The sequence below is a fragment of the Bactrocera neohumeralis genome, chromosome 5 (genome assembly GCF_024586455.1).
Source record: "Bactrocera neohumeralis isolate Rockhampton chromosome 5, APGP_CSIRO_Bneo_wtdbg2-racon-allhic-juicebox.fasta_v2, whole genome shotgun sequence".
Taxonomy (NCBI): Eukaryota; Metazoa; Arthropoda; class Insecta; order Diptera; family Tephritidae; genus Bactrocera; species Bactrocera neohumeralis.
The window spans coordinates 11512442-11525621 of NC_065922.1; the positions used below are offsets into that span (position 1 = coordinate 11512442).

At 38.9% G+C, this 13180-nt stretch overlaps 1 protein-coding gene across 1 annotated transcript; it reads left to right on the plus strand.

The window, feature by feature from the left end:
- Positions 1 to 3097: 3097 nt before the first annotated feature.
- On the plus strand, positions 3098 to 6618 carry LOC126759085 (trypsin eta-like). The gene is made up of 4 exons (XM_050473683.1): positions 3098 to 3285; positions 3348 to 3552; positions 3636 to 3924; positions 6014 to 6618. Exons 1-4 carry the CDS (start codon positions 3216 to 3218, stop codon positions 6518 to 6520), a joined length of 1071 nt encoding a protein of 356 aa, XP_050329640.1. The 5' UTR covers positions 3098 to 3215; the 3' UTR covers positions 6521 to 6618.
- Positions 6619 to 13180: the final 6562 nt, after the last annotated feature.

Sequence of the window (13180 nt, forward strand, 5' to 3'; positions counted from 1 at the left end):
CTAAAAGTTTCCTTCCACAAATTGTTTGTTTCATTGGCTGTATGGCGTGTATCGCTGTGTTTTTTTTTTGAACCGAAGGTCGTCCACATGAATATCCTCCAATTGGGGCAAAAAAGAGTCCTTATTCACGGCTCTACAGTGTTCTCCATTTACTGTTGTGGCCGGCTTGATTTTTGAAGAAATGTAAACCAATGATTTTCTCTGCCCATAGAGACCATCAAACAGTGACTTTTTGAGGCTTGAACGGCTTTACTTCTAACACGAGTTGGACTTTGTAAGCCCGTAAACCAAGATCCTTCCACAAAATTATCCATAAAGTGAATGGGCATAGCTCCAATTGTTGCGTGCGATAGCGGATGACCCTTTCGGGTCTTCTTCGATACTCTGAAACTGCGCATTATCCAGTAGAGCAAACGTGCTACGAAACCAATCCGGTTTGCTCAAACTACTGACTCTGCTGAGCGATTAAGTCCACCGAACTGCCAAAAGGTTCGGCCATTATTTCTAGAATAAGTTTCTAAGGTTTGCATACGTTGTCCTGAAGTAAGTATAAAACCGTTTAATTACTCTGCTGAAGAAGTGTCGCTGGGGGAGCCTTCTTGGAACTTTTGGATGAACGTTACCTTATCTGAGCGCTAAATTCATTCAAATCCTTCAAGTCCCCGGATGCTGATGGCATTATATCGTCGAAACTGCAGCGTACGGTTAAGGTGTCATGCAGCTGGATCTACGATCAATGTTATTGTGTTAGCTTATGCTATGTTCTGAAGACCTGGAGACTGATCCTGATCTTGTGTGACCGCGAGATTTTCCTAGAAACAGTGGTACTGAACTTTTTACCCTGAGTAAAGCTCATTTTGCTGAAATCAAAAGAGTTCTTACTGAACATAGTCCATTAGCCATTCATGCGGTAAGGCTTAAAATCCTGCGATACGCTAGTTTTCAAAGTTATATAGAGGAAGCTGAGGTTGAAACATCCAAGCACTTTCTCCTCCATTGTCCGGCCTTTGCAAGACTGGCGCTGAAACATTTCGGAAACCACAATTTCTGCAAACAAAAGGCATAGCTGAAACTGATATAAGCCGTTTCTATACATTTGTGATAGGCTCAAACTGCTCGATCTGTAGGAGTCTTATGACTCACTTTTTAGGAGGCGATCGGCGTTCTGAGCTGCCCAAGTGAGGTCCTTCTTAGGAATGATCTCTTAAGCTAAACTAATCTAAATTGAGTACCTTCGGCGAACCAAAAGACGTAGCCGAAACTGATATATAGTACATATATTAGCCGTCTTAATTAATTTGTGAAAGGCTCAAACTGCTCGATCTGTAGGAGTCTTAGGATCCAATTTTGAGGAGGTGACCGGCGTTCTGACCTGCTCAAGTTACATCTTCCTCAGGATTGACTTCTTAAGCTAAACTAACCTAAAGTGAGTACTTTCGGCGAACCAAAAGACATAGCTGAAACTGATATAAGGCGTCTCTATAAATTTTTTATAGGCTCCAACCGCTTGATCTGTAGGGTTCTTATAATCCAGTTTTCAGGTGACGACCGACTTTCTGAGTTGTCCAAGTGAGATCTGTCTTAGGATCGATCTCTTAAGCTAAATTAATATAAACTAAGTACAAGGTGGCTCCAAAGTAAACAGGACTTAAAAAAACAGAACAAATGGTTTTTTCGGCAAAACCAATTTATTTTTTTCAAAATAGTCTCCTTCTGCTTCAATACAGCTTTTTGCACGGTCCAAAAGCATGTCGAACGAGTGTTTTAGCTCGTTGGCCGGTATGGCCGCCAGTATGCCGGTGCAAGCCTTCTGAATGGCCTCTACGTCTGCATAACGCTTTTCTTTCATGGGCAAATGCATTTTTCCGAAAAAGACAAAGTCGCACGCTGCCAATCAGGTGAATACGGGGAGTGGTTAATGGTTAAAATGTGATTTTTGGTCAAGTAATCGTCCTTCGAATGTTGGATTCTAGCAATTTTTGGTCGTCAGTAAATTTATGCGGAACAAACCGTGCACACATCTTTCGTTAGCCCATATATTCGGTCAAAATGCGATAAATCGATGTTTTGGAGATGTTCAATTCCATTTTCATGAAAACGTTGCTCTCTGCTACGGGATAGGCAATCATCGCCATAAACTCTTTCATCAATTGAAACGTTTCGGTAAAAGTTTTACCAATTTTAAAACAAAATTTACTGTTGGCTCTTTGTTCGAAGCTTATTTTTGCACTGATAACACAAACATACTAACACTTAAAACGCAATAACTTCACTTCCAATCTATAAAATGTCATGAAATTCTCACTGGATAATCGATAAAGATAGCAGATTCTAACGACATTCGACATATAGATGGCCACACCAGGGGGCGCTAGATTCAAAACGTCCTGTTCACTTTGGAATGCAACTTGTATAAATCAAGTAAAAGCTATGAAAATGACCAATTTCGAAGAAGGTATTGCCTTATTGTAAGTCACATGGCTAACCAAACAGCCATCCAATTTCGTCGGTTTGCCCCGTCCGTCATTAAGTTTGACATAATAGAAACCATACATAACAGTCTTCATTACTTCTACCACATTATCAAAGTTGCATAACATATGCGCTGCTCCTGACCTCACATAACAGTCATTAATCTCAGAATCTATAATACTAGAGGTTAGACAAAACTTTGTTGAAATTCGAAAACAATTTCTTTATCAAACGCCAGATTTTATCGATGACTTTGTCATATGCTATACAAGTATATACTAAATTTATGAATGTATATTTATTGGTATTATGTTATGGGAATCACACAAGGTCTTCTAATAGACTCTGCACTCGTTTAGTAAATACATAATATGAGTAAAGTGTTATTAAATTACAAGAGGATCAACTCCAGATAAGATCGTGCAATTAGTATTTCAAGTATTAATATATGAATTTCAATATAGGCACACATACAAATACAAAAAATATATATACCGACACATATCAGATGTTAATTGATATTTACTAGTTGAAGTCGCCTCGGCTGATATCTCGAAGAAGTGCGTCGATTAGATTAGATAATCGGCTGTAAAGGTTATGGCGTTTGCTTAAATAAATTTTTGCTCATTAAATTGGTTTTCACTAATTTGTGCGCCATCGTAGAGAGCAGACCGAAGCATTTGAATACAAGGACACAATATTAGATTCCGGTTTCTTTTAGACAAACAGCGAGTTTCGGCAAAATGGCGGCGCAACGATTGAAACTTGTTTTGGCAGTATTCTGCACTTTATTCCTGATATTGCAGAGCGCATGTGAGTTGAGAATAACCGTACTTGCTTGAAATTGCATTATTTGTGTTATTGTCACATTCTAGCTGTTGCAACGGGGGCGAATACCGGTGCCATCGGTCTGGGCGGACGCATCATCAATGGCACTTTGGCGAGTCTAAATGCGACCAAGCACCAGGTGTCGATCAGAAGGCGTACAAATGATCGTTTCGTCTTTGGTGCCGGACACATTTGTGGCGGCTCGTTAATAGAGCCGAATGTGGTGCTCTCCGCAGCGCATTGCTTTGTCAAGTGAGTGAGTTTTTCGAGCGTTTAATTGGTGTTTGTGAATTTCTCCAACTTATTATTATTTTCTGTACTATTTTTACTTGCAGTCAGGAGATCAATACGGGCATTTACCGCCCTGCTTCTGATTACGTAGTGGTTATGGGCACTTTGGACCGTTATGAGCGCACCGAATACACGCTGCAGTTCGATATCAATAAGATAGTTTATGGCATAAATCCATTTAATTTGTCCACTTATGAGACTGATATTGCTTTGGTGTTTTTGGATGGTTCGGTGCCGGCAGGACATCCCACTGTGCAGACGATACAAAGAGCTACAACTGAGGTAGCCGTAGGCACTGTCTGCCAGGCGACGGGTTGGGGTCAAACTGAAAGTGTAAGTGATTGTTTCAAAGTTGTGGCTTGGATTTTGAAAAGTTTCGTAAGTTTTCAGTATAACTTCAAAATCGTAGCCTCAAATCATACATTTTGCGTTTAAAGGTTAGATTTTTGATACAACGATAGCATTGTGGCATGTTTCTTGGAACATAACCTGCAAAATATTCCAATGTGTTATATATATGAGTGAAAGGCGTGAACTCGATTGTGTCTTAAATGGATTTTAACTGGATATAAGTATATTATTTATGGGCCTTGTAGGCCTGTTTAAGGTGCTTAAGATTTTAGGCAAGCAATAAGTATAACCTCATATGTTATGATTATAGTATTTCAAGAGAATTTAAAATTCTATGAAATAAGAAGTGAAAAAATAGCTTAGCATGAAAGCATATTCGTAAAGAGCAACTACGTCTCAGATGGTCCATCCGTTGGTCCAATTTTCGTTGACTCGTACGACTATTTCGACTGGTAACTGGCGATTGATACGCGTGATGTTTTACTTCAAGGCCTGAATCGAAGAGGGATTGTCTGCATATACTTTAGACTCTATAGTACATATCCAGGAAGGAAAAAGTCTAACAGTGTGATATCTGCTCAGTGAAGTGATTCCGATGATTCCACCGGCCCACAAATCACACCAAACCAATGTTTTTTCTGGATGAGATGGCAGCTCTTGAATCTGTTCAGGTTGCTCTTCGTCTCGAATGCGGCAATTTTGGTTGTATGCAATTTCGCTTGATCAGAAATGGGTCTCATCTTTTGACAAAATTTGGATCGAAAACATCGGATCTTCTTGGAACTTTTCAAGAGCCCATAGAGCGAAGCGATGTCACTTGGGAAGGTCGAGCGACTTCAGTTCTTGCACACGCTGTATTTTGAACGCTTTCAGTTTAAGATCTCGGCTTAAAATGCGCTAAGTCTTTTCATACGTCAGTCTGAGTTGCTGCGAACGGCGTCGAATCGACTCTCCACGATCTTCCTGTACACTCTCAGCTCCGGCTGCTATATTTTTTCACTGGACGTGGTCCATTCGGTCAAATAATATCCAGAAAATATCCTGGGTGATGTTGTTGCGAATAGTACGGTCAGTAGGCCGATAATGTTAACCATAAGTTGAAAGCGCGAAGCGCGCGAAACTCATTCTTTACAGAACGTGAATTTTTGTAATAAAGTTGAACGATTTGTAAACACGGTACAGACGAAAATTCTTCCATGATGAAATGCCAAACAATACTCAACAAAAATAAAGTGACAGCTTGACACGACTCACCCGTGATCTGTCAAAAACAGTCTATTAAAAAAAGTACCTCTGCTTGGACCACCTTGATGATGAGTCAATTTAGCCATTTGTGTGTCTGTCCGTCTGAATATACGCGAACTAGTCTCTTCGAGATATCGATCTGAAATTTTCCATACTTCTTTTCCGCTTCAAGAAGCTGTTCCTTTAGCGGAACCGTCGATATCAGACGACTATCTGTCATACAAGATCGGAATCAAGTAGAAAGTTTTTTATTTGACAAGATATTGCAACGCAATTTGGTATGAGTTGTTGCTCAAGGTAACGCTGCAATATCCGAAAAAATTGTTTGGATCGAATTATTATAGGTTATGGCTGTCATGCAAACTGAACGATCGGAATCAAGTTCTTGTAAGGAATATATTGCTTTTGTGAATTTTTTTATCTGCCTGTGGGACATTTCGCAACAATTTACAGCTTTATTTGCTCTCTAAGCGTGACAAGAACATATTGCTAGAGAGGAGAGAGGAGTATGCGAACAGAACTATTGCTAATTTTTAATAGAATATGACTTACGCACACATATAAAACGGTGCCAATATTTATCTTTATTACTGTTATTAATGCATATAAAAGCTTAAACATATACATACATACATATGTACATGAACAATTCAATATTTTCCGTTGAAAATTTAGACACTTTATCGCCGCATTATTGCTTTATAAAACTCACCTGGGCACGGCCCATAAATTCATTTCCGCTTTTTATTTATGTTTTTATTATAAATTGCTAACGTCAAATTTTAGGCATTTCTAACTGTTTCCGCTTTTTATTATGTCATTTTAGGGTTTATTGGCCAAAGAATTAATGTCAGTTGACTTACCGATAATTGGAAGTAACCAGTGTACCGCAGACACCGACTTCGCCAAGGGTCTGATACGCGATGGCATGCTCTGCGCCGGTTATCTGCAGGGTGAGCGTGATGCTTGTGGAGGCGATTCTGGTGGTCCGCTGGTGTGTGATAGTCTGTTGACCGGCATTGTGTCGTGGGGCATTGAGTGTGCGTTGCCACGGCTGCCCGGCGTTTACACGGATGTGGCCTACTACTCCGATTGGATCGACAATGAGTTGCAGAGTTATGTGAATAGCATGCAGCGTGCGAATAATACGGGCAATAGCACGAGTCCGGGTGGTAACAGCACCGGCAGCGGTAACAGCACCGGCAGCGGTAACAGCACAGGTGGCGGCAGTTGGGGTGGCGGCGGCGGTGGTGCCATGTCGACGTTCTCTCATTCCGCCGTTATGCTCGCTTTGATAGTTGCTTGGACCACAGTGATGAGCTATTTCAACTGAAATTATGACGTTTATATGCGCATGTGATATTACCCAAGTATTCAACGATTTTATTTCACTGATTTTATTCATAAAATATAATTGAATTAATGCGAAAACATTCTTTTGCTTCTAATGGAAAAAATAGGTCATAACCTCTTCCACCGAATTTATGGAATTTTTCAGATGTGTCAAACATTTCTTCTTCTTTATTGGCGTAGACACCTCTTACTCGGTTATAGCCGAGTTTACAATAGCGCGCCAATCATGTTTCCTCTTCGTGGTTTGGCGCCAATTGGAGATCCCAAGTGTAGCCAGTTCCTTTTCCACCTGGCATTCTAAAGTGGAAGTCTTTCTCTTCCTCTGCTTCCTCCAGCGAGTACTGCGTCGCATACTCTTAGAGCTGGATTGTTTCTATCCACAACATGACCTAGCCAGTGTAGCCGCTGTCTTATAATTCGTGAACTATGTCAATGTTGTCGTAACACTCATACAGCTCATCGTTCCATTGAATGCGATATTCGGTGTTGCCAATGCCCAAAGGAACATACTTCTTCCGCAGAACCTTTCTCTCGAAAACTCATAACGGCGACTCATCAGATGTTGTCATCGTCCATGCCTCTGCACCATATAGCAGGACGGGTATAACGAGTGACTTATAGAGTTTGGTTTTTGTTTGTCGAGAGAGGACTTTGCTTCTCAATTGCCTACGCAGTCCGAAGTAGCATCTGTTGACAAGAATTATTCTGCGTTGGATTTCGATGTTGACATTTTTGTTCTTGTTAATACTGGTTCCAAGGTAGACGAAATTTTCTACGCCTTCGTAGTTATGACTGTCAACAGTGACGCGAGTGCGACAACTGTTTGTTTGATGATAGGAGATATTTGATCTTGCTCCCGTTCACTATTAGACTTTTCGGGTCTGGTATCAAACTTTTCACACATCTTTAATAGGTTCATTCTCTCATGCTCTACGGCGTAGTGGTCTGGTGTGCATACTTACGGAAATCTACCTATAGGAAGCCAATGGTAAGGGTTCGGAGGTCTGCTGCGCTGAGTATAACGCTATCTCTAACGCCTATTTAGGCTATATTTCAAGCAGAGGCCTTTGCTTTGGTAAAACCCCGGAGCTGGCCTTTATTGCATCAGCAGACAACTCCAGAATCAACATCTACGCGAGGAAGCTATCACAGCTTTGACCTAGTTTCGCGTAACGTCCAGAGGTGTCTTGGAAAGGAGGTGGAGAGTGTCGCTAGAACCAAGCGACTTCGGCTTTCCTGTGTGCCAGGTCAGAATGGCATCGAGGGTAATGAGGTAGTGGACGAGTTTGCCAAGAATGTTGTAAGGCTGTCACTCGAAAACGTGATCAACATTGGAAAAGCCATGTATTGTCTATACGGCATTCTGGACAGGAGCGATAGAACGATCTATCTGGGAACAGAACTGTAAAACTCATGTGTAAATTTATAAGGATCGAAAATACTAAGTTCCCACTGGCATTCGATAGAAGGGACTGTAGGAACTTGATTGAAATGCTGGTCATAGTCTGGACCCGGCAGACAGATCGAGAAGACTGCAAGTAGTGACACGAAATAGGCTCCAGGGAAGCAATGGATCATCTCTTGTGCACTTGTCCCGCGTTGCTACGCTTTAAGCACTTAGGGGTCTCAGTCCCGTCAGTGAGGCCACATATTCTGTTGAAATTCTGAAACATGACTACTCCTCATGAACATCATAACGGAACCACATAAGGTATCGCAAAGGACTAAAACTGGTCTATGCGTGTAAAAATTTTATCTCTTGTCTATTATATTATTTTTGGTCATATATTAAAGACTGTGGAAATTATGATTGTCTAAAGTCAAGCTGTAGTGGGTAGAGGTGCAAATTAAAATGATCTGCACCCCAAGTTCGACTCCTGCTTCAACTAATTTCAAAAAAAAAAAACATCTGTTTGTTAATTGACTTCGGTAGATAAAAGCAAAAATCCGAGCATTTTTTTGAAAAGTTTTCATACAATCCTTCGACCGTTCGTAGACGTCTTGCTACTTGTAGGTTTCTGTATTTATCGAATAGTAATGAGGGGATCATTACAAATGTATAGTGAATTTCTGCAATTGTTATTTCCTCTAGTTGTATAATGTTAATATTTTTTTTCAGTTAGCTTCCCTATGATCAATACGTCTTATTATAAATATTGAATGCTTTTGATAATTTTTATTGTCACGATGCAAAATATTTTATTCATAAAGAGGTCTTTCAGCCCACTGTATTAACGTAAAGAATCGCAAGGTTTTAGATAAATCTGCTGCATACTTTGAGGCGATTCTTAAGTAGAAGTTTATATATAAAGATTTTAAGATTGCTTGGAATGCTAATATGTCGAAGATGGCGAATTATGTTTAAGTGGTTAGTAGGTGGTCAGAATTTTTAAAAACAGTTTTTTTTATATTTTCTCGAAGTTCTATAACTTTGAAATATTCTCTGAAAATTTGAAGTAAATCCGACAAATACTTTTCGAGTTATTCGCAGCGTGTTGGAAAGTTCGTGTAAAACTACAAGTTCGTTTACAATTTGTTTATAATGTTGTTAAATCCATCTGGACTGCTATCCTTTGTGAAGCCGTAGAGAAGAAGAAATGCTATACAGGATGAGCCCTAGATATTTCACTGCATCCACCCGTTGCAGACGGAAGGCTCCCCTTTGCGACAGAGGTGCCACCGGGATCGTGTGTTTTCTAGTAAATAAAACCATATTGATTTTATTTGAGTTGATCATACCATATTGGTTTTATTTGAATTGATGCTGAGACCATTTTCGACTTCCCAATTTGTTACGACGCTGAGATACCCTTGTGTCGATTCGTATGCGGTACTCAAGAACTTTTCTTTGATCATAAGTGCGACATCATTTGCATAGACAATCACCCGCCAGGCACGATCTTCTAGTTTTAAGCAGGTCGTGAACAATCAGGATCCATAGACACCTTGTAATGTTTCCCTACTCACATTTCGTCGAGCACATGCGTTGCGCCATTCCGTTGCAATCACTCTGTCGCACAGAAGACTGAAAATTAAGTGTTTGAGGTTTGATTCAGCCCCAAGGCCATCCGAAGCAGTTACGATTGTTTCCATCCAGACGTGATTGAAAGCTCTATCAATATCAAGGTAGGTCCCAACAGCGAATTCTTTAACTCGAATGGCTTCTTCAAGCCATGTCACTATAATATGCAGGGCAATATCCACTGACCTCATTTCACAATAAGCATGCTGCGCTTCTGATAAATGGGCCCACGGAATACGCCTACTTATGTACCAGTCCATTAGTCTCTCCAGAGTTTAAGTAAGAAGGAGGAGAGGCTGATGGGCCTAAAATCCTTGGTCGTAAGATTAAAATTCTAATATTATTATAATATAGTATATATGAACATCAGAACTGCAATCAGTAATTGCTTTCAAACAAAATTTGGGGTAACCTTAGGGCATGTTGAGATAGTTCACTGAAGGAATCTGTTTTGTGGGACAGTTCTTGACTTGATACTTAGATTGAACACATACTTATTACTTAAAATACGAGATGGTTCAACTTTTGTCCAAATCCTATTTGTAAGCTAAATAGTGCTAGACATAGTACATATATGTAAGCTAATGCGTAGATTTCATCATCTTAAATTCAATAACGATAAAAATGGCAATTATCAAAAATTGTTAATCAAATGTGTTGACATTTCGCTCTAACTTGACTGACAGACTTACACTTTTTCAATTAATTTGCCAAGTATGTTCGGAAGAATATTTTACAGAATAAAAGAGAACCGTTTTGACTACATATGTCATAGATTTTGACAAAATAAAAACTTCACATAAGAAAAGAGCTGTTCCAATAGGTGAAAATAGTTTTGAAGATAAATTTTGAGAGGCTAACTCTTGAAGCTTAGATGTATATGACATTATACCGCACTGCTTTAAAGAGTGCAAACAATGTGAATTATAACACGACTGACAGAAATATGACATTACTTGTAGAAGTATGACACTTCTGAAAAAAATATGACAAGATTGACAGAATTATGACAATACTGACAGAGTTTTGACATGATAGTAGCAAATTTCCGAAATGTTTATAATTTTATAAAATATGCACCATGTCCGGGTTATTCCGTGGAATTGATAAGAAGTAGATAATCGTAAAAAAGAAGTGAATGAGAAAGAATGAGTTTTAGCCATCCTGTATAACATGTATGTAATCCAAAAAATTAATTTATTACACCAGATAAGTGGAATTGCTATCAGGCAGTATTTATAGCCAATAGTTGGATTTAGTATTAACCAATTTACTTAGATATTTACGTCAAGGGAAAAATACATATCAACAAATATGGCCACTTCAATATGCACCCAAATCCAGTCCAAATCAATAAAATACTTATCAGTATCATATATTCTATGTGAATTCAGTAGATTATATTGTCAAATATTTTTTATTTTTTTTGTTTTTTGTTTTTTTTTTACTGAGAAGATCATAGAAATTCCGCATCTGTAGAATGTATACGTCATAGGCTTTATGTTTATAAACAACATTTTTGTTTAGCTCCAAACCATTATCAATCCGATTGTTATCTTTATTATATTTTTTAATTTTTTTTTTTGGCAAAGCTCATTTGTTTACATCGACAAAACAAGCGTTGTTGCCAAAATTGCAACACTGCAGGGGGTAAGAATGCCTATAAATAAGTAGAGATTCAAAACACGCTATATAAGCGAGATAAGAATACGTCAGTCGGCTTATTAGAAGAACGCAATAAATAAAATTAAGTAATTATGGTATTTACAGCTTACTTAGGCTTAATGCGCTATCATTAAAAAAATTGTTTCTAAGTTTCTAATTTCTAATGGAATAATTTCGTAGTTTGTATATAAGGTTAAATGTTAGGAATTTTAGGCTATGACCGAGTCACTTATATTTAATATTTTTATTGAAAACGCCTAATAAGTTTATAAAGACATAACATTAAATATAGAACAAAATGGAAGAATCTGTGTGTTCATAGAAACCTTAAAATATGGCGGTTTCATAAAAATTAAATTTTCGACTACAAAGATCAGAACAATCGCAACTTCAATTTTCTCGAATCCAATAACAGATGGTAGAGCAGTCATGGAGTCTATCCAGATGATATACATATGTATGTATGTATCCAAGGGTATGGTAGCCTTCACAATCAAAACTTTGAATGTTTTTGTTTTTCTTTAAACGCTGTTTTTAGAATCGGTGAGAAAATCTTTAAGGAACAGCTGGATCGATCGGCTTGAAATTTTTACACATCCTTCTTAAATGGTTGTTTATACTATGTCAGGTAATTATGAAAAACACAGGTAATTTACAAAAACGACTTTTTGTTGGGAGGCCACTAATTTATCCATAATCACAATATTGACTAGTCCTTTGGTCATCACCTGAATTCATTCATAATAATAACATATTTTTTTATTCTGTATTTGATATAAAGGGTCGTCCAATTTGGCATATATTTTTTGAAGATTTTCCCTTTCAAATGTTGTCCGCAGCTACGCCTGAATTAGTCCCTCCGTTGAGTCAAATTTTTTGATGACTCGTTCGAGCATTTCGACTGTTACCTGGCGAATGACATGCGTGATATTTTGTTCCAAGGTTGAAGCGGGATTGTCCCCATTGACTATAGACTTTACATATCCCTGCAGGAAAAAGTATAACGGTGTGGTGTCACACGATCTTGGTGGTCGATCGGTTCAAAACGTAACATTATCTACGCATTGAAGAGTTCTGCCAATAAATCCATTGATTGATGCGGTGTGTGAGAAGTGGCGCCGTCTTGTTGAAACCAAATGTCGCCGAGATCACGAGCTTCAATTTCAGACATCAAATAGTCGGTTATCATTACGCGATGACGGTAGCCATTGATGATTACGCTTTACCGGCCGATGGACCGATCAATCCGCCGACCCACAAACTACACTAAAGCGTTGTTTTTTCAGATAAATATGGCTGCTCTTGAATCTCTTCAGGTTGTTCTTCATCCTAAATGCGGCAATTTTGTGTGTTAATACTCCATTGAGCCAGAAATGAGCTTCATCGTTTGATCGCTTGATTTGGCTTGAAAACGTCGGATCTTATTGGAACTTTTCAAGAACCCTTAGAGCGAAGCGATGCCGTTGGGAAGGTCGAGCGGCTTCAGTACTTGCACAAGCTGTATTTTGTGGGCCCCACGTCGTTCCATACGTCAGTCCGAGTTGCTGCGAACGGTGCCGAATCAACTCTTCGCGGTCTTCCTGTACACTCTCAGCTACGGCTTCTATATTTTCTTCACTGCATGCTGGACGTGGTCTATTCGGTTGAATATTATCAAATAATGAACGCTGCGTCTCAAGGTGCTGCGAATAGTACCCTCAATAGGCCGATTATGTTGACCATAAGTTGAGCGAAGCACGCGAAATACATTCTATACAGAATGTGAATTTTCGTAATAAAGTCGAAAGATTTGTAAACATTGTTCGGGGGTAAGTCTTTCCATGATGAAATGCCAAACAATAGTCAACAAAAATAATATGATAGCTTGACACGACTCACTCGTGAGATGTCAAAAAAGCTATGGAAAAAACCACCTCTACTTGGATCCCCCGTTAAAAGTGAAGATTTCGAAAT

What these genes read in the sequence shown, in the direction of transcription:
- LOC126759085 (XM_050473683.1), top strand. Translation starts at nt 3,216, where the DNA reads ATGGCGGCGCAACGATTGAAACTTGTTTTGGCAGTATTCTGCACTTTA. An exon ending in CCTGATATTGCAGAGCGCAT is followed by an intron (nt 3,286 to 3,347) that starts GTGAGTTGAGAA and finishes GTCACATTCTAG; the next exon opens with CTGTTGCAACGGGGGCGAAT. An exon ending in GCAGCGCATTGCTTTGTCAA is followed by an intron (nt 3,553 to 3,635) that starts GTGAGTGAGTTT and finishes TTTTACTTGCAG; the next exon opens with TCAGGAGATCAATACGGGCA.